A 21,725-nucleotide genomic window follows, 5' to 3' on the forward strand; every position below is an offset into this window, starting at 1 on the left:
ACCCCTCACCCTTGGCCCACCATAGCCACTCTCACCCTCTGCTTCCTGTGTGCAGGTCCCCGATGACGAACTCAGTGACAACAGTGCCGAGTGTGTGGTGTGTCTCTCTGATGTCCGCGACACCCTCATTCTGCCCTGCCGACACCTGTGTCTCTGTAATGCCTGCGCCGACACCCTGCGTTACCAGGCCAACAACTGTCCCATCTGCCGGTTGCGTAAGGACTCCTTCACCCTCACCCTACATCCTCACCTACATCCCAAACCCTCACCCTCATTCTTCCCCTCACTCTCAAACTCCTCGCCTACCTCCCAAACCCTCACCTTCGCCCTCATCCTTCCCCTCACTCTCAAACCCCTTGCCTACATCCCAAACCCTCATCCTCAAACCCCTCGCCTGCCTCCCAAACGCTCACCCTCAAACCTCACACATCATCCAAACACTCACTTCAACCTCAAACTCCTCGCCTACATCCCAAACCCTCACATTAAACCTCTTGCCTATCCCAAACCCTCTGTAACATCTATGTAGCGCTGGTCTTATCTTGTGTGACTGGTCGCAGCACTCTTTATGAGAAAATCAAATTGCATAGTACTACACTAGGTGCTAGCAGGTCATCAGAAGCTCTAGGTATCGGAAGGAAGTAGTGAATAGAAAACACACACTTCTGGAGGTAAGTTTTGCTTATAAAAATAGCAGTATATACAAAATATTTACATAAGTAAGAACAAATCAAAATTCCAACTTTCTGTTTAGGTTCCAAATCTCAGATATCAACAAAAAACAAATTCTTTTTTAGTTAGAATCAGTGAGATTCATTAGAATAACCTTTATTACTCCAATTTCTCTAATTAGATCTGGTATTATTCCCTATTTAAAAGTTTACAGACTAACCTTTCCTTTTTATTTATTTATTTTTAAATTTTTTTGAATTTATTCATTTATGGGATGTGCATGTCACCAACTAAGCCAGCATTTATTGCCCATCCCTAGTTGCCCATGAGAAGGTGGTGATGAGCTGCCTACTTGATACGCTGCAGTCCCTGAGGTGTAGGTGCAGTCACAGTGCTTTAAGGGAGGGGATTCCATGATTTTGACTCAGCAATAATGAAGAGAAGGTGATATGTTTCCAAGTCAGGATGGTGAGTGACTTGGAGGGGAATTTTCAAGTAGTGATGTCTCTCCAGGGGTTTCACTCTGAGGTTTTCAAGTAAGTAGGGTAGAGATACTCACCACTAATTCCACTTGTAACAGTTTATATCTTTAGTTTCTAATAGTTTGCTGTGTTTTTCTCACTTGTCTACGCCTGTATCAACCACACCTCGTTCTCACATAGCTTTTTTCCATGTTCTCTTTTTTAAAAAAAAATTCAGTGAACCTCTTTTTCATCCCTCCACAGTTGGAGCTTTCTAACATTACATCTTTGGTTTAAATAACCTGGGTTACACCTCGAGGTTTAATAACCTGGGTACATCTCAAGGGCTGAAGGTTTTGTATTTGAATGCGAACAGTCTATGGAATAAAGTAGATAATCTTACAGAACAATTTCAGATTGGCAGCTATGATGTTGTAGATATCACTAAATCATGGCTGAAAGATTATTATACAGTGCCTATAAAAAGTATTCACTACCCCCCTTGGAAATTTTCATGTTTTATTGTTTTACAACATTGAATCACAGTGGATTTAATTTGGCTTTTTCGAACTGATCAACAGAAAAAGATCACTTTCATGTCAAAGTGAAAACAGATCTCTACAAAGTAATATAATCTAATTACAAATATAAAACACAAAATAATTGATTGTATAAGTATTCACCCCCTTTAATTAGACACACCAAATCATCACTGATGCAGCCAATTGGTTTTAGAAGTGAAGGTGTCTTAACTATATATAAACCTGTCTGCAGTCAAGGCGTTTCAATTTATTTAAGTAAAAATACACCTGTACCTGGAAGGTCCAACTGCTGGTGAGTCAGTAAAAACTACACCATGAAGACAAAAAAAACCACTCCAAGCAAGTCCTCAGAAAAGTTATTGAAAAGCTCAACTCAGGAGATGGATACAAGAAAATTTCCAAGTCATTGAATATCCCGGAGTACAGTTAAGTCAATCATCAAGAAATGGAAAGAATATGGCACAGCTGTATATCTGCCTAGAGCAGGCAGTCCTCAAAAGCTGAGTGATGCGTGCAAGAAGGGTCAAGTGAGGGAGGCCACCAAGAGTCCTGAAGGAGTTACAAGCTTCAGTGGCTGAGATGGGAGAGACTGCGCATACAACAACTGTTGACCAGGGGGCTTCACAAGTCGCAGCCTTATAGGAGAGTGGCAAAGAGAAAGTCACTGTTTAAAAAAAAATCTCACATAAAATCTTGGCTAGGGTTTGCCAGAAGGCAGATGGGAGACTCTGAAGTCAGCCTGAAGAATGTTCTATGATCTGATTAAACCAAAATTGCACATTTTGGCCACCAGACTAAATGCTATGTTTGGCATAAGCCAAACACCGCATAGAATCAAAAACACACCATCCCTACCATGAAGCATGGTGGTGGCTGCATCATGCTGTGAGGATGCTTCACTGCAGCAGGTCCTGGAAGGCTTGTGAAGGTAGAGGGTAAAATGAATGCAGCAGGATGCAGGGAAATCCTGGAGGAAAATCTGAGGCAGTTTGCAAGAGAACTGCGACTTGGGAGATTTGTTTTCCAGCAAGACAATGACCCCAAGCATAAATTCAAAGCTACACAGGAATGGCTTAAGAACAACCAAGTTAATGTCCTGGAGTGGCCAAGTCAGAGTCCAGACCTCAATCCAATTGTGCATTTGTGGCTGGACTCAAAAAGGGCTGTTCACTCACGATCCCCATGCAATCTGACAGAGCTTGAGCAGTTTTGTAAAGAAGAATGGGGAAAAATTGCAGTGCCCAGATATGCAAAGCTGATAGATACCTACCCACACAAAGCTGTAATTGCTGCCAAAGGTACATCTACTAAATACTGACTTGAAGGGGTTGAGTAACTATGCAATCAATTATTTTGTGTTTTATATTTGTGATTAACTTAGTTCATTTGTAGAAAGCTGTTTTCACTTTGACACGAGAATTTTTTTCCTGTTAATCAGTGTCAAAGTAAAGCAAAATTAAATCCACTGTGATTCAATGTTGTAAAACAATAAAACAAGAAAATTTCCAAGGGGGTTGAATACTTCTTATTGGCACTATAGCTGGGAGCTTAATGTCCAAAGATATACATTGTATTGAAAGGATAGACAGGAAAGCAGAGGGGGCGGCATTGCATCTGAGGCAAAAAAATGAAATGAAATCATGAGAAAGAAGTGACATGGGGTTGGAAGGTGTTGAATAATTGTGGATAGAACCAAGGAACTGCAAGGGTGAAGAGACTGTGATGGGAGTTGTATACAGACTCCCAAACAATAGTTAGGATGTGGTCTACAAATTACAACAGGAGATAGAAATGCATGCTAAAACGGCAATGTTATAATATTCGTGGGGAACTTCAATATGTAGGTAGATTGGGAAAATCAGGTTGGTGCTGAATTCCAAGAGGGGGAATTTATAGAGTGCCAGCAAAATGGCTTTTTAGAGCAGCTCGTGGTTGAGCCCACTAGAGGATCAGCTATTCTGAATTGGCTGTTGTGCAATGAAGCAGAATTGATTAGAGAGAACCCTTAAGGGAAAGTGATCATAATATGATCAAGTTCACCCTGAAATTTGAGAAAGAGAAACTAAGGTCAGATGTATCAATATTACAGTGGAATAAAAGGAATTGCAGAGACATGAGACAGGGTGATTGGAAAAGAACACTAGCAGGGATGATGGCAGATCAGCAGTGGCTGGAATTTCTGGAAGCAATTCAGAAGGCACAGGATATATGCATCCTAAAGAGGAAGAATTATTCTAAAGAAAAGATGACACAACCGTGGTTAGCAAGAGAAGTCAAAGCCAACATAAACGCCAAAGAGTGGACATATAATAGAGCAAAAATTAGTGGGAAATTAAAGGATTGGGAAGCTTTTAAAAATAAGCAGAAGGCAACTAAAAAGTAATTAAGAAGGAAAAGTTAGAATATGGAAGTAAGCTAGCCAATGATATTAAAGAGGATACCAAAAGTTTCTTCAGTTATGTAAAGTACAAAAGAGAGATGAGAGTGGATATTGGACTGCTGAAAAATGATGCTGGAAAGGTTGTAGTGGGGGACAGCGAAATGGCGGATGATCTGAATAAGTATTTTGCATCAGTCTTCACTCTGGAAGACACTAGCAGTATGTGGAAGTTCCAATGTAAGGGGGTATGAAGTGTGCAAAGTTACCATAACTAGAGAGAAGTTTGTAGGGAAACTGAAAGTTCTGAGGGTAGATAAGTCATTTGGGCCAGATGGTGTACACCCCAGAGTTCTGAAGCAGGTGGCTGAAGAGGTCATGGAGGCATTGGTAATTATCTTTCAAGAATCAATTGATTCTGGAATGGTTCTGAAAGAAACTATGGGCCAGTTAGTCTGACCACAGTGGCTGGGAAGATGTTGGAGCTGATTTAGTCTCAGGGTACGTAGTCAGCATGGTTTCCTCAAGGAAAAATCTTGCCTGACAAATCTGATGGAATTCTTTGAAGAAATAACAAGCACGATAGACAAAGGAGAATTGGCTAAATGTTAAGTACTTGGATTTTCAGAAGACCCTTAACAAGGTACTGCATATGAGGCTGCTTAACAAGCTATGAGCCCATGGTTTTACTAGAAAGATTCTAGCATGGATAAAGCAGTAGCTGATTGGCAGGAGGCAAAGAATGGGAATAAAGGGAGCCTTTCTGGCTGGCTGCCAGTGACTAGTGGTCTTCCACAGGGGTCCTTGTTGGGACTGATTCTTTTTACATTATATGTCAATGATTTGTAAGATGGAATTGGTGGCTTTGTTGCAAAGTTTGCAGACAGTATGAAGATAGATGGTGGTGCAGGTAGTTTTGAAGAAGTAGAGAAGCTATAGAAAGACTTAGACAGATTAGGAGAATGGGCAAAGATATGGCAGATGGGATACAGAGTTGGGAAATGTATAGTCATGCACTTCAGCAGAAGAAATGAAGGGTTGACAATTTTCTAAATGGAGAGAAAATACAAAAAACTGTAATGCAGAGGGACTTGGGAGTCCTTGTGCTGGATTCCTTACAGGTTAATTTGCAGGATGAGTTTGTGGTGAGGAAGGCGAATGCAATGTTAGCATTCATTTCAAGAGAACTAGAATGTAAAAGCAAGGATGGAATGATGAGACTTTATAAGACACCAGTCAGGCCTCACTTGGAGTACTGTGAGCAGTTTTAGACCCCTTAGAAAGGATGTGCTGAAACTGGAGAGGGTTCAAAGGAAATTCACAAAAATGGTTCCAGAATTGAATTTTCACATCACATGCCGGTGATAATAAACCTGATTCTGATTCTGATTCTGAATGGCTTGTCATGTAAAGAGCATTTGATGGCTCTGGGCCTTTATACTCTAGAATTCAGAAGAATGAGGGGTGACCTTATTGAAACCAATTGAATGGTGAAAGGCCTTGATAGAGTGGATGTGGAGAGGATGTTTCTTATGGTGGGGGAGTCTAAGACCAGAAGACACAGCCTCAGAACAAAGAGGCGTCCTTTCAGAACGGAGATGAAGAATTTCTTTTGCCAGAGAGTGGTGAATCTATGGTATTCTTTCCCACAGGCATCTGTGGAGGACGTCTTTATGTATATTTGAGGCAGAGGTTGATAGATTCTTGACTGGTCAGAGCATGAAGGGATACTTGACAGATAGACCTCAGTATGTGCGGTTAGGAGACTGTAGGTCTGACACGGTGGTCAGCAGCACAGGAGCGCCGCAGGGAACCGTACTCTCTCCGGTCCTGTTCACATCAGACTTCCAATATAACTCGGAGTCCTGCCATGTGCAGAAGTTCGCTGATGACACGGCCATAGTGGGGTGTGTCAGGAATGGACAGGAGGAGGAGTATAGGAAACTGATACAGGACTTTGTGATATGGTGCAACTCAAACTACCTGCGTCTCAATATCACCAAGACCAAGGAGATGGTGGTGGACTTTAGGAGATCTAGGCCTCATATGGAGCCAGTGATCATTAATGGAGAATGTGTGGAGCAGGTTAAGACCTACAAGTATCTGGGAGTACAGTTAGACGAGAAGCTAGACTGGACTGCCAACACAGATGCCTTGTGCAGGAAGGCACAGAGTCGACTGTACTTCCTTAGAAGGTTGGCGTCATTCAATGTTTGTAGTGAGATGCTGAAGATGCTCTATAGGTCAGTTGTGGAGAGCGCCCTCTTCTTTGTGGTGGCGTGTTGGGGAGGAAGCATTAAGAAGAGGGACGCCTCACGTCTTAATAAGCTGGTAAGGAAGGCGGGCTCTGTCGTGGGCAAAGTGCTGGAGAGTTTAACATCGGTAGCTGAGCGAAGGGCGCTGAGTACGCTACGGTCAATTATGGAAAACTCTGAACATCCTCTACATAGCACCATCCAGAGACAGAGAAGCAGTTTCAGCGACAGGTTACTATTGATGCAATGCTCCTCAGACAGGATGAAGAGGTCAATACTCCCCAATGCCATTAGGCTGTACAATTCAACCGCCAGGACTTAAGAACTTTTTAAAAGCTATTATTAATGCTTTTTGAGATAGTGATTTAGATGCATATCATATTTTTTTACTGAGTTAAGTATTGTATGTAATTAGTTTTGCTACAACAAGTGTATGGGACATTGGAAAAAAAAGAGTTGAATTTCCCCATGGGGATGAATAAAGTATCTATCTATCTATCTATCATATGGGGAGAAGACATGAGACTGGTACCGAGAAGAAGATTGGATCAGGCATGATGGGATTGTGAAGCAGCCTTGATGGGCCAAATGGCCTAATTCTGCACCTATATCTAAAAAACTCTTTCCCCTCACCCTCCAACCCCTCACCTACCTTCAATACCTTCACCCTCACCCTCAAACCCCCACCCATATCTCAAACCCCTCGCCTACCTTTCAAACCCTCACTTTCACTCTCAAACCCCTCACCACCTACCAATCCCTACCCCTCTCCCATCCACCCTCACCCAACCACTCTTCACCCTCCCCTCATCCCTTATAACCCCTCACCCTCAGCTCCCACCCTCTCTCACACACCCTCCTCCCTCCCCAACTCATTCACATCACAACCCCCTTCCCCCCACACCTCTCCTCACCCACATGTCTCTCTCTCACCCTCATTCTCTCTCTCCGTTTTTCTTTTTCTCCCTTTCTCTCCTTCTCTCTCTCCCTTCATCCACTCTGTCTCTCTCCCCTCATTCTTTCTCTCCCCCTCCCCCTCTCCCTCTCTCAGCCTTCCGCGCTCTCCTACAGATCAGAGCAATGAGAAAGAAGCAGGATCCCTTGTCGCCTGACACTACTGAACTGGTTATCTCCCCCCAACTACCAGATCAAGACGACCAGCTGGTGAGTGAGGTGGAGGTTCTCTGTTGTTGCATGTACTGAACACCCTGCCATCTATGGACACAACCCCTCCAAGAAGTCAGCCTGCTCCGTACCTCCTCTCACCACCACCTTCTCCTGTGTAGATCCATCTTCCCTAACCTATGGAGAATGGGACTGTCAATGGTGTAGTCCCACAAATCTCCCAGCATTGGCAGCATAGTTCCATGGACCATCGGGTACAGAGCAGCAGATCACCCAGTGTGTTCCACCAGTGTTTTAGGCACAGGCCCGCAGACCTCCTCCTGTAGACCTCCAGGGTCCCTGGCACAGGCCTACAGACCTGCCGGAGTGGTCCACCAGTATTCCTGGCACAGGCCCTCAGATCTTCCTGTGTGCCCCACCACTGTCCCTGGCATAATCCACAGATCTCCCTATGTTCCACTGGTATCTCTAGTACAAGCCCACAGATATCCCTGAGTTGTCCATCAGTTGTCCTGGCACAAGCCCGCTGATCTCCCCGTGTGGTCCACCAGCATATCTGGCTCAGGCCTGCAGATCACCCTGTGTAGTCCACCTTTGTTCCTGGCATATGCGTACAGATCACCCTGTGTAGTCTACCAGAATTCCCAATCTGTTCACATGCGGCACCTGGTACAGACCTGCAGATCTTACCATGTGGTCCACCAGTGTTCCTGCCACAGGCCCACAGATCTCTCTGTGGGGTCCACCAGTTTTGTCAGTATAGTCCCATTGAGCACTCAGTACAGACCCTGAGATCATCCCATGTTGTACACCAGTGTCTCTGGCCCAGGCTCACAGATCTCCCCATGTGCTCCCTGAGTGGTCCACCAGTGCTCCGAGCACAACCCCACAGATGACTCTGTCTGTTCTACCAGTGTCCCTGGCACACACCCACAGACCTCCCTATATGGTCCACCAGAGTCCCTGCACAATCCCACAGATATTCCCATGTGGTGCACCTTTGTTCGTGGCACAGGCCCACAGATCACCTAGGGTGGTCCATCAGCATTCCCCATATGGTCCCACGTAGCACTTGGTACAAACCTGCATATCTCCCCATATGGTCCATTAGTGTTCCTGGTACATGCCCACAGATCTCCCTGTAGGTTCTCCAGCATTCCCAATATGGTCCAATGGAACACCTGGTACAAACCTGCAAATCTCTTCGTGTGGTCCACTGCAGTTCCTGGCTCAGGCCACTGATCTCCACATTGGTCCACCAGTGTATCTGTCACAGACCCACTAAACTCACTGTGTGTTTACCAATGTATCTGACACAGACCCGCAGATCTTCCCGTGTGGACATCAGCATTCCAAAAAATAAAGGAGCAGAATTAGGCCATTTAGCCCATAGAGTCTGCTCTGCCTTTTCATCATGGCTTTCCAATATTTTATTAGTTTCTACATAGAAGAATACAGAGTACAAGAAAGTGTATATAAAAGGTCAAAAAAGATTAACAAAACTACCAATTACGTTATATCTGTTCATAATAACAATCTCATTACCCCGTATTCATGTAAGTTAATCAATAGTTATATTGAAATTTACTAATTTATTAGAAAAAATAATCTAACCCCTACCAAGACCAAAGCTGTTTATTAAGGAGAAAAGAAGGTAAAATACCTTCTCATATAATAAAAATTAATAATAGCCAACATCTGAGTTTAAACAACGAATTGAAGGTTTTGAAAATATGTCTGTAATTCAGAAAAGGTCCCCACAATGTTTGAAAGTCTTGATGAGATTCAGAAATTGAATAACAAATCTTCACTAAATCTAAACATGACATAATGTCGCATGACCATTGAGCATGAGTAGGAGGAAAAACATCTTTCCATTTAAACAAAAGTACCCTCCTAGCTATAAGAGAGCTAAAGGGCAAAATATGTAAATCAGATGCCTTCAGCTTAATATCTTGTCCTGCAACAATACCAAATAGGGCCATCAGAGGGTTAGGCTTAAAATTAACTTTAAAAAGTAAGGGAAAAGTTTGAAAAACTTCCTTCCAATATTTTTCAAGATTTGGACAAGTCCAAAACATATGAATTAATGAAGCGTCTCCATTATTACATCTGTCACAGTAGGGAGATACATCCGAATAAAAACAAGATAGCTTATCCTTAGTCATATGAGCTCTATGTACCACCTTAAATTGTATGAGTTAATGACGAGCACATAGTGATGAAGTATTAACCAATTTAAAAATTCCATTCCAAGTTTCCTCAGATATCGATGTCTGTAAATCTTGTTCCCAGAGATTCTTAATTTTGTCTAATGGAACATTCCTCGTCTCCAGTAACATGCCATAAATATTAGATATTGAGCCATTATGAAAAGGTGTCAAACTAAAAGTTACATCTAGTAAACACAGGAAATGTGCATCATTGAGATCTTAAAAAGTCTCTGATTTGTAAATATCTAAGAAAGTGAGTTTTGGGTAAGCTATAGCTTAGCTGACAATTGCTCAAATGAAAAAAGATTTCCTCCAACAAACAGATCCCAAAAACATTTAATACCCAGACTGTCCCATTCTTTAAAAACTAAATCAGTCATGGAGAGTTTAAAAAAAATTAGAATAAATGGGACTTGAAAGGGAAAATCTCAATAAACCAAAGTGTTTTCTAAATTGTATCCAGATCCTCAGAGTATGTTTAACTATTAAATTATCAATTATTTTACTTACAAATAAAGGAAGTGAGAATCTAAGAAGAGAGATAATAGAAAATGTATTAGCAGAGTTAGCTTCTAAAGAGACCCATACCAGACAGTCTACATGATTAATATACAAACGTAGTATAGCCAAAACGTAAGATTTCGTATGTTAATTGCCCAGTAATTAAACCTAAAATTAGGTAAGGCTAAACCTCCAGACTTCTTAGATTTTTGAAGATGAACTTTTTTTAAACGATGACGTTTATTTTTCCATATATAGGAGGATAAAATAGAATTAAGAGAGTCAAAAAAGGATTTAGGAATAAAAACGGATAAAGCTTGAAAAAGATATATAAATTTAGGTAGAATATTCATTTTAATAGAATTAATTCATCCAATCAACGATATGGCAAGGGTTCTAAAGCTAGATCAAAGAGCAAAGGGCTCAACAGACAACCTTGTCTAGTTCCGTGATGAAATTTAAATGGTTTGGAATTTTGAAAATTAGTAAGAACCCGAGCAGAAGGAGATAGATAAAGTAATTTAATCCATTGAATAAAATCTGGTCCAAAATTAAATTTTTCTAAGGTCTTAAATAAATAATTCCATTCAACCCCATTGAAGGCCTTCTCAGCATCTAAGGATATCACACATTCTGGTATCTCCTGGGAGGGAGAGTAAGTAACACTTAATACACGGCGTATATTAAAATGGGAATGTCAGTTTCTAATAAATCCAGTCTGATCATCAGAACTAAAAGAAGGTAGAATATTTTCAATCCTACAAGCCAGAACTTTAGAAAGGATTTAAGTATCAACATTGAGTAATGAAATTGGCCTATATGAAGAGTATTCAGTTGGGTCCTTGTTCTTTAGGGTAAGCGAAATAGAGGCCTCATAGAAAGATTGAAGCAAGCTACCCAATTTGAAAGAATCCAAAAAGACTAAGTGTAACTGCGGTATAATTAATGAAGAAAAAGCCTTATAAAATTCTCCAGGAAATCTATCTGGACCTGGAGCCTTCCCTGTGTGTAATGAACGTATAGCTTTGGCAATTTCCTCATAAGAAATGGGTTGATCCATCAGTTTACAATTATCTGCAGAAAGTGCAGGGATATTTAATTGATCTAGAAAATTATTCATTACAGTATTATCTTTAGGGGAATCAGAACTCTAAAGTTTAGAATAGAATTCTCTAAAGTTATCATTTATTTCAGAGTGATCAGTTGTCCTATCACCATTAGTTTTGCAAATTTCTTTAATTTGTTGTTTAACTACAGAAGTTTGTAATTGGTTGGCTAATAAAGTACTTTGCCTGATTTATCTCTGTGAATGTAAAATTGAGTTTTATCTTTAAAAAGTTGAGTTTCAATTGGATATGTTAACAGAAGATCATATTTAGTTTTAACTTCAACACATCTTTTATATAAAACAGGATCTGGAGCTATAGCATATTTTTGATCTAATTGTTTCAATTGATTGGCTAATTCAATTCTTTCTTAATTAGCTTTATTATTAACACTCACAGCATAAGAAATAATTTGTCCTCTAATATAGGCCTTGAAAGTATCCCATACAATAAGATTAGAAGTCTCTTCCTTTTTATTCTCTTCAAAAAACAAAATAATATGCCTCTCTAGAAATTAAAAAAAATTCCTTATCAGATAACAAAGTTGTATTAAAATGCCAAAATCTGTTTGTTTGAGGAAGGCCAGGGAAATCATTTGACTATCAATTTAAAAAAAATCAATCCTGGAATATGTATGATGAACATGGAAAAAAATGAGTACTCCCTATCTAAAGGATGTAAGAAACACATTAACAATACCACATTTCAATAAAAAAAGATTGAATAAACAAAGCTGATTTATTAAGAGTCTCTGGTTTAGAAGATGATTGGTCTAAAATTGGGACTAGCCAGCAGCTAAAATCTCCTCCCATCACCAAAGAATAAAGACTCAGATCTGGTATAAATGAAAAAAAAAACGCTCAAAGAATCCTTGATCATCTACATTTGGGGATTACACATTGGCAAATACTATTCATTTATTGTCTAGTTTTCCTGAAACTATAACAAAACGTCCATTAGTATCAGACACTACATTGAACAAAGGAAAGTGTATTATCTATAAGAACCGAAATTCCTCTACATTTGGCCTGAAAAGACAAATGAAAACAAAGTCCGTTCCAACAGCTAAAAAACCGTAGATTATCACATTTGCTTATGTGAGTTTCTTATATAAAAATAATAGGAACCTTAAATTTCCTAATATAAGCAAAAATCTTATTACATTTAACAGGGTGATTTAACCCTTTCATGTTAAAACTGAGTAAATTAATAGTTGGGTCCATTTTTAATATTATTTAAAGGAAGTGTTAAAATGTAAGTTAAAGCCAATCCATAAACCTTGAGAAATGGTAACCAAGCAACAAGTTGACTAAAAAAATAAGAAAACAGCTTCTAAGAAAAAAAACCATACCCCTGCCCACCTCCCAAAGAAAGAAGACCGACCAACAGAAAGCCAGCATCTACAACTATGGACAAACCCCCAAAACACCTGGTGATTGCTCCAATTAGTTTCAAGGTTATTTATATTCCAACCTAGACTAAACAATATCCAAAGAAGAAATTCAATTCTCGTATATCAAAAATACAGTATTAAAAGAATACAAAAGGAAATTAGTTATAAAGTTTTACCAAAATTAAAAGATACAATTATTCATACAAAAAGACATTAAACATTTAATCTTATATCTCTGTGAAAAAACAGGCTAAGCAGTTAGCTTTCAAATTTAAAAAATATTTATGCTTCAACATTCAAAAAAAAATTTGAAGGATCCATCTTTAATGAGATTCTCAGTCAAATTGGGTAGCCAAGGGATGGGTTAAAACACTTGTTAAAAAAATTCCAACAAAGCTTGTTTAAACTTAGCATGTTCCTGCATAACCTCAAGCAAATAGTCTTCGAGAATCTTAACATTCCACCCGATAACAAATCATGCCCCTTCGACAGGATTTGCAAATTAAAAGTTTCTCATTTAATCTTGTGTCTTCATGTAAGGACAAACTAAACAGCAAGCCTACGGATTTTAAAAACCTTTGTGCTTCAGCAGTCGAATGAAACCATTCGAAAGATCCATTTTTAAATGTGATTCTGAGTCAAGCTGGGTAGCGAAGGGAAAGCTTGAAACTCTTGTTAAAAAACTCGGACATAACTTATTTGAATTTAACACTTTCCTGCATAATCTCAGGTGAGTAATCTTCAACCATTCTGATCTTGCAACCATGATAGTCAATCATGCCTCATCAATGAGATTCATGTATTAACAATTCCTTTGTTTTAAATTCATGTGTTATGTATCCCGTAACTGGATCACTTACCAGCAAAGATAGAGAGGTCCGCTGAAGTCCGATGGTACCTTTTTTAAATGTTTTTATTTATAAAGGGGCACAAAAGGAAGGTTAATACAAACATTTTGATAACATACGTCGTCAATACTCAATCTAAAGCGCAGGTATAGTAATGATCAATCAGAAATAAGCTCTATCGTTGTCTAGGGGATAATATCTTGTCCATTTGAAAATATAACAGTCATTCAAAGGTCGGCAGGCTTCAGCCTTTTGGGAACCGCTGGGTTTCCCGTGTTGGAGAGAGAGAGAGAGAGATTGGTGAGAAAAGGAACACTTGCCCGGGTCCTTACGAAGCAAAACCGTGAAATCAGGGGAGCCGGCTTTCCTGTTAGTTAAAAGCGATTTTCCGTGATTCCAGCCACAGACTCCCGATTCGGAATCTAACGCACGTGGCTTCCTTCAAAATGGCTTCCCGCTACGACGGGATCGCTAACGTGTCTCCTTGGTGTGTCTGGAGGGGTCGTCCCCCCCAGACCCTCCTTTATACTTCCTCACGGGATCGCAGGTGTCAATCTCTCTCTCAACCAGCCCACTTTGCCCGAGGGCTTTACACGTGGTCTTCATGAGACAATAGTCAGGGTCGCTTTATTCTGCATCCCAGTGGAACGTGGTATTCAGCACGTCTCTCTCTCTCTTGGGTCATTGACCCCCCCCCCCCTTCACTAGGGCTCTTGCGATTCTCGCAAAGGAGAGGGCTGGTATCATAACACCTCCCCTCTTAAACGTTTTTTTACCAGCGGTTAAAAACAGTGGTATAGAGTCTTACAGGATTTTTGAATCTACCACAATACACAAGCTTTTCTTTTCACAGAGTACTACTGTTATACATTCAAGTCAGTATCTAAACAGTTAACGATTACAGTGTCCCTTTCTTTAATATCTTAACATCGCGTACCGTACTGAAAATCTTGTAGCATCAGACTTCAATTAACCGTCGCCTCTTTTTCGGGGAGTCCCCCCGTGGGGAACTTGAGTAATTTGGCGTGGTGAACTCCCACCCGTCTCGTTCATCGGGGTCATCTTATCAACACCACCTAGACCATTTCCACCCAATTCTGTAATTTTACCCAGGCGGCTAGCCCTTTTGTCAGGACCATGCAGGCTGATGGGTTTCAGTTCGAACCTTTCCCTCAGGCGGCATTTAAATTTCTGCTTTTTCACAGCGCTCTCTTGAATAACAACAGCGTGTGGGGCACCTTTACATTCCAAATCAACCTGTAATCGATGCGCAGGTACCGCGTTCCCAAGCCCTCGTTTCTGTAGCTTGGTTGCTTCTTCTGACACCAATCTAAACTTTAACTTTTCTTCATTCGATTTGGGGACTACAAACTTCCCGTTCCCTTCAATAATAATGTTTATTCCCCCTTGGTCGAGTTCCACTTTAAGGTTCACCACCCCTTCGTGTACCAACACCTGGGAACCCCCCCTTCCCCCAATTACCAGGGTTAACCCTGTCTTCACTGAACCCGGTCCATCTGACCCACAGGGACCGCATTCCTTTTCAACTGAATCAAATACCTCAGACTTTTTCTGAGCTCCATTACTAGGTTCAGTACCACGTGCATCCACATCTTGGACACACTCAAACGGGACATCTGCCTCTTCCAGGCTTTCAATACCCGTACCCTTTTCAAATTCTAAATTCCCCTGATCCTCCCAGTTCCTCTCTGGGCAACTCCCTTCCGGAGTAAACTCAACCCCGCGGGCTGAAACAACCTCGTCTGCCAACCCAGCAGACCTCTCCAAGGTAATGGCATCCTTTTCATCTAGGACTGCCTTCATCTCATTATCGGGAACACCTTGATAACTCTCACCTTCTTCAAACAGGGCTGCCACCCCCGACAGATCATCCATGTCCAACTCTGGACCTTTTAACAGCTTTTTCCGTTTCTCATCTTTATTTCCTACCTCTAGGACCTTTCTCTTCGCTAAGGGCAGATCTCGCTCCTCTTCCTTAACCCCTTTCACTTTACTACTCTTCGGTTTACCACCCTCAGAACCCTCGTGGTACAGGGTCGGTAGGACCATCTCGGCCAAATCAATACTGGTCAGATTTAAACTGCTCGCTTTCTCAGCTGCCTTTCTCGACAGGCTGCGAATGCGCGCGCCTGTGGTACAGACTGGAGATGCGAGGGGCGGGGCTGCAATCCTCACATGCTGTTTGAGCCGTGTCCAAACCTGCCCCCCCCCCGGCTAAATCATTTCCGAGGAGGACGTCCGCGTCAGTTCTCGGGAATTCTGGTGGCACCCCTATTTCAACTGGTCCAGATACCAGCTCACAATCCATAATTACCTGATGTAGGGGCACCATTTCTATTCCTGTACCTATCCCCTTCACGGCGACCATTCCCCTTCTCCGACCGAAATCTAGTATCTCACGGCGGATCAACGACAGCTCCGCCCCGGTGTCTCGCCAGATTCGGACGGGAATGGGTGGGTCTCCCCCCTTCACGGACACGGTTCCGAGTGACAGCCAGGTCTCTGACCCTTCTGGTACTCTGTCTACCCGGGGCTCTCTCGTCAATTTACTGATTACCACGGCACACCCGATAGGGACCGCTGCTCTCCCTTTTTCTGGCTTCTTTCTCGGAGCAAAGCACCTAGAGGCAATATGTCCTCCCTTCCCACAATTAAAACAGGTCAAGCCCGGAAATCTCGGGCCGCCTGGCCTTTCCCCCTCAACCTTACCACTAGCTCCCGGCGGGACCTCTGCCTCAGCCGGCAGACTTTCCCTACCATTCCGACGGTCTCTCGGGTAACCTTTTGGCGAGGAAATCTTTATCCTGTGGGTTAGGGCATATTCATCTGTGAACCTAGCAATTTCTGAGATGGACTTATTCGCCTTCTCATTCAAATACATCTGGATCTCCTCCGGAACACACCCTTTTAATTCCTCAATCAGAAATAACTCCCTGATACGCCCATAATCCCCGTCCACCTGTTCCGCGGAGCACCAACGGTCCAAGAGCACACCCTTTTCATAGGCTAGCTCGGTATACGTTTGATTCCACCCTTTCCGTAAATTTGTGAACCTTTGTCTATACGCTTCAGGTACTAGCTCGTAACTCCGGAGAATGGCCTCTTTTACTTTGGCATAATTTTCCGCTTCCCCTTCCTCGACGGCCAAGGCCGCATATGCTCGTTGTGCCTTCCCCTTTAACACACTTTGTAACAACGCCACCCACTGCTTTTTGGGCCACTTTTGATTTACTGCCACCTTTTCAAAAAGCAAGAAATAACTATCAACATCCGACTCTTCGAATGGAGGTACCACCCTCAACTCCCGACTAACATTAAACCTCTCCTCTCGTTCTAACCCTAGATCTCTTCGCTCTTTCTTTAACTTCTCCATCTCCAAGTCATGTTCCCTCTGTTCTCATCTCTCCTCATACTCTCTTTGCTTTTTGGCACATTCTCTCTCGTTCTCGGCTACTTCTAGCTCTTTTAGCTGAATTTCATGCTGTCTTTGCTTTTCAGCTTGGTCCCGCTCTTTTTCCACCTCTAACTCCTTTAGTTGGAGCTCCTGGTCCCTTTCTTTTTCTCTCTCAGCCCGTTCTTTCTCTCTCTCAGCCGCTTCCAGCTGCTTCATTTTAAATTCATGTTCCAACCTTAATTTCTCCAACTCTAGCTGATCCATTCCACTCGCTGGTACTTTTTCAGGGATATTTTCCAAGACCCCAGCTTCGAACACTTTCTTCCCAATGTAATACCGAGTTATGGCTCCTCGCACCTCCCACTTTTTCATGGACGACCTCACTTCTGCAAGGTCCAATCCCTTCACCAAATTTAACAAGTCTGATTTGGTGGCCGCCTCTAGTGCCTCTACAGTTGGGTTTTTCATAAATTCATCCACGTCCATCTTTGCTGGTTTCCCGTCTGGCTACCCGCGTACCAGATCCAAATTTTATTTTATTTTATTTTTTTGACTTACAAACCCAATTCACTGCCCTCCCAATTTTGGTTTCAAATCTCGAGACGAGGTGCCCACGTTGTTACGTATCCCGTAACTGGATCACTTACCAGCAAAGATAGAGAGGTCCGCTGAAGTCTGATGGTACCTTTTTTAAATGTTTTTATTTATAAAGGGGCACAAAAGGAAGGTTAATACAAACATTTTGATAACATACGTTGTCAATACTCAATCTAAAGTGCAGGTATAGTAATGATCAATCAGAAATAAGCTCTGTCGTTGTCTAGGGGATAATATCTTGTCCATTTGAAAATATAACAGTCATTCAAAGGTCGGCAGGCTTCAGCCTTTTGGGAACCGCTGGGTTTCCCGTGTTGGAGAGAGAGAGAGAGAGATTGGTGAGAAAAGGAACACTTGCCCGGGTCCTTACGAAGCAAAACCGTGAAATCAGGGGAGCCGGCTTTCCTGTTGTTAGTTAAAAGCGATTTTCCGTGATTCCAGCCACAGACTCCCGATTCGGAATCTAACGCACGTGGCTTCCTTCAAAATGGCTTCCCGCTATGACGGGATCGCTATCGTGTCTCCTTGGTGCATCTGGAGGGGTCGTACCCCCCAGACCCTCCTTTATACTTCCTCACGGGATCGCAGGTGTCAATCTCTCTCTCAACCAGCCCACTTTGCCCGAGGGCTTTACACGTGGTCTTCATGAGACAATAGTCAGGGTCGCTTTATTCTGCATCCCGGTGGAACGTGGTATTCAGCACGTCTCTCTCTCTCTCTTGGGTCATTGACCCCCCCCCCCTTCACTAGGGCTCTTGTGATTCTCGCAAAGGAGGGGGCTGGTATCATAACACATGAAAACAGATTATTACTGATCTTGGTCTATCTCTGTTAGGAGATCTAAACACGGGAGACCTATGAACTTGATCAATTATAGGGAAAGACGCCAAAATTTCCAGAAATAATCCTTGCGAACGTTTGCAAAGAATTCCATAGGATAATTACCTTCGGTTAATTCTTCGAGACCCAGAACCCGAAGGTTGTTCCTTCTACTTCTATTTTCTATGTTTATAATCTTCTGTCTTAACTTTTCATTGGACTTCGATTGCTTTTCACAAAGCTTTTGAAATTCATCCACTTCTGTTTCCAGACAAAACAAAATTGCTTCATTATTTTTATACGTTTATTGTGTTCATTAAGAGTTTGTTGAATAGACTCCAATTTACCATCTATTTGTTTAAATTCAGAGCTGAATTGTTGAAACTTCTCAGAGGCTTCTCATGTATGACTTTGCAGCAAATCCATAGTAGAATCCAAAGAAGCAGGAGGATCATCCTTTTTAGTACCTCTGCCACCCCTTGTAGCCATAATGGAAAAATATCACACTTAAAAGAGAAGTTTCAAGACAGGTTGGAAATAGTAAGATAATTAGAGTTGGAGCAATGGCAGATTGCTGTTACTCCATCAGCCACCACCAGGAAATCTCCATCATGGCTGAACCAATTTTCCTGTCAGTCCCAATTTCCTGCCTTCTCTGCATATCCCTTCATGTTCGCACCAATCAAGAATTTATCTACATCTGCCTTAAATATATATAAAGACTTGGCCTCCATAGATGCCTGTGGCAAAGAATTCCATTGATTCATCACTCTCTGGCTAAAGAATTCCTCATCATCTCCATTCCAAAAGAACACCCCTTTATTCTGAGGCTGTGTCCTCTGGTCTTGTACTCTCCCACCATAGGGAATATCCTCTCCACATCCACTCAATCAAGGCCTTTCACCATTCGAGTTTCAATGAGGGCACCTCTCATTTTTCTGAATTCAAGTGAATACAGGCCCTGAGCCATCAAATGCTCTTCATATGACAAGCCATTCAATCCTAGAATCATTTTCATGAACCTCCTTTGAACCCTCAATAGTCTTAGCACATCCTTTCTAATGTAAGGGCCTAGAACTGCTCGCAATACTCCAAGTGAGGCCTCACCAGTGCTTTATAAAGTCTTAACTTTACATCCTTGTTTTTTATAGTCTAGTCCTCTTGATATGAATGCTAACAAGAATAGAGCCAGAAGGGGCCATGAGAAGGCCTTGGTGAGCAGGATTAAGAAAACCCCAAGGCATTCTACAAGTACATGGAGAGCAAGAGGATGAACCATGTGAGAATAGGACCAATCAGGTGTGATATTGGAAACATGTGCATGGAGTCAGAGCAGGTAGCAGAGGTACTTAATTAATAATTTGCTTCAGTATTCACCATGGAAAAGGACCTTGGCAATTGTAGAGATGACTTACAGTGGACTGAAATGCTTGAGCATATAGATGATGTGCTGGAGCTTTTGAAAAGCATTAAGTTAGATAAATCTCTGGGACCGAATGAGATATACCCCAGACTACAGTGAGAAGTGAGGGAGGAGATTGCTGAGCCTCTTGGGATGATCTTTGCATCATCAATAGGGACGGGAAAAGTACTAGAGGGTTGTAGGGTTGTAAATGCTATTCCCTTGTTCAAGAAAGGGAGTAGAAATAACCCAGGAAAATATAGACCAGTGAGTCTGACTTCAGTAGTGTGCAGGTTGTTGGAGAGGATCCTGTGAGGCAGGATTTATGAGCATTTGGTGAGACATAATCTGATTAGGGTAGGTAGCATGGCTTTGTCAAGGGCAGATTGTGACTTATGAGTCTGCTGGAATTCCTTGAGGAAGTAACAAAACACATTAATGAAGGTAGAGGAGTGGATGCAGTGTATATGGATTTCAATAAGGCATTTGATAAGGTTCCCCTTGCAAGGTTCCTTCAGAAAGTAATGAGGCATGGGATCCAAGAAGACCTTGATTTGTGGATCCAGAATTGGCTTGCCCACAGAAGGCAAAGGGTGGTTGTAGATGGTTCACCTTCTGGTGGTCAGTGACCAGTGGTGTTCTGCAGAGATCTATTCTGGGACCCCTCCTCTTTGTGATTTTTATAAATGACCTGGATGAAGAAGTAGAAGGGTGAGTTAGTAAGTTTGCTGATGACACAAAGCTTGGTGGTGTTGTGGATAGTCTGGAGGGTTGTTAGAGGTTACAGTGGGACATTGATAGGATGCAGAACTGGGCATAAAGTGGCAGATGGACTTCAACCCAGATAAGTGTGAAGTGGCTCATCTTGGTAGGTCAAATTTGAAGACAGAATATAATATTAATAATAAGACTCTTGGCATTGTGAAGGATCTGAGAGATGTTGGGTCCATTTCAATAGGACACTCTAAGCTGCTGCGTAGGTTGACAGTGTTGTTAAAAAGGTGTATAGTGTGTTGGCATTCATCAACCGTGGGATTAAGTTCAAGAGCCAAGAGGTAATGTTATAGCTATAGAAGACCTTGATCAGACCCCACTTGGAGTACTGTCACCTCACTACAGGAAGGATGTGGATACTATAGAGAGAGTGCAGAGGAGATTTATAAGGATGTTGCCTGGATTGGAGGGTGTACCTTATAAGAATAAGTTGAGTAAACTTGGCCTTTTCTCCTTGGAGCCATGGAGGATTAGAGGTGTATAAGATGATGAGAGGCATTGATCGTGAGGATAGCCAAAGGCTTATTTTCCCAGGGCTGAACTGGCTAACATGAGGGGGAGTAGTTTTAAGGTACTTGGAAATAGGTACCAAATGTATGTCAGGGGTAAGTTTTTCACACAGTGTGGTGGGTGTGTGGAGTGCTCTGCTGGCGGGGGTGGTGGAAGCAGATACAACAGGGTCTTTTAAGAGCCTCTTAAATAGGTACATGGAGCTTAGAAAAATAGAGGGCTACGCAGTAGGGAAATTCTAGGCAGTTTCTAGAGTAGGCTACATGGTCGGCACAACATTATGGGCCGAAGGGCATGTAATGTGCTGTAAATTTCTATGTTCTATGTTCTAATCACTAGATTTTGGAATGGTTCTGGAAGACTGGAAAATTACAAATGTTACTCCACTCTTTAAGAAGGGAGAGAGGCTGAAGAAAGGAAATTTTAGGCCAGTTAGTCTAATTTCAGTGGTTGGGAAGATGTTAGAGTCAATTGTTAAGGGTATGGCTTCAAGGTACTTGGAGGCACATTTTAAAATGGACTGTATCGGCATGGTTTTCTCAAGAGAAAATCTTGCCTGGCAGATCTTTTGGAATTCTTTGAAGAAATACAAGCAGGATAGACAATTAGATGTTGTGTACTTGGATTTTCAGAAGGCCTTTGACAAGGTGCCACATTAGAGGCTGCTTAACAAGTAAGAATCCATGGTATTACAGGAAAGATTCTAGCATGGATG

At 42.0% G+C, this 21,725-nt stretch overlaps 1 protein-coding gene across 4 annotated transcripts in view; it reads left to right on the forward strand.

Moving 5' to 3' along the window:
- Window positions 1-21,725, forward strand: part of rnf157 (ring finger protein 157) — a 102,571-nt gene that overhangs the window by 51,570 nt on the left and 29,276 nt on the right. For all 4 annotated transcript variants that reach the window (XM_073026506.1, XM_073026508.1, XM_073026509.1 and 1 more), the window contains 2 exons: window positions 56-215; window positions 7,359-7,471. In XM_073026506.1, coding sequence (XP_072882607.1) covers window positions 56-215; window positions 7,359-7,471 — 273 coding nt within the window. The remainder of the gene's footprint in view (window positions 1-55; window positions 216-7,358; window positions 7,472-21,725) is intronic.

Source organism: Hemitrygon akajei, chromosome 22 (assembly GCF_048418815.1).
Source record: "Hemitrygon akajei chromosome 22, sHemAka1.3, whole genome shotgun sequence".
NCBI lineage: Eukaryota > Metazoa > Chordata > Chondrichthyes > Myliobatiformes > Dasyatidae > Hemitrygon > Hemitrygon akajei.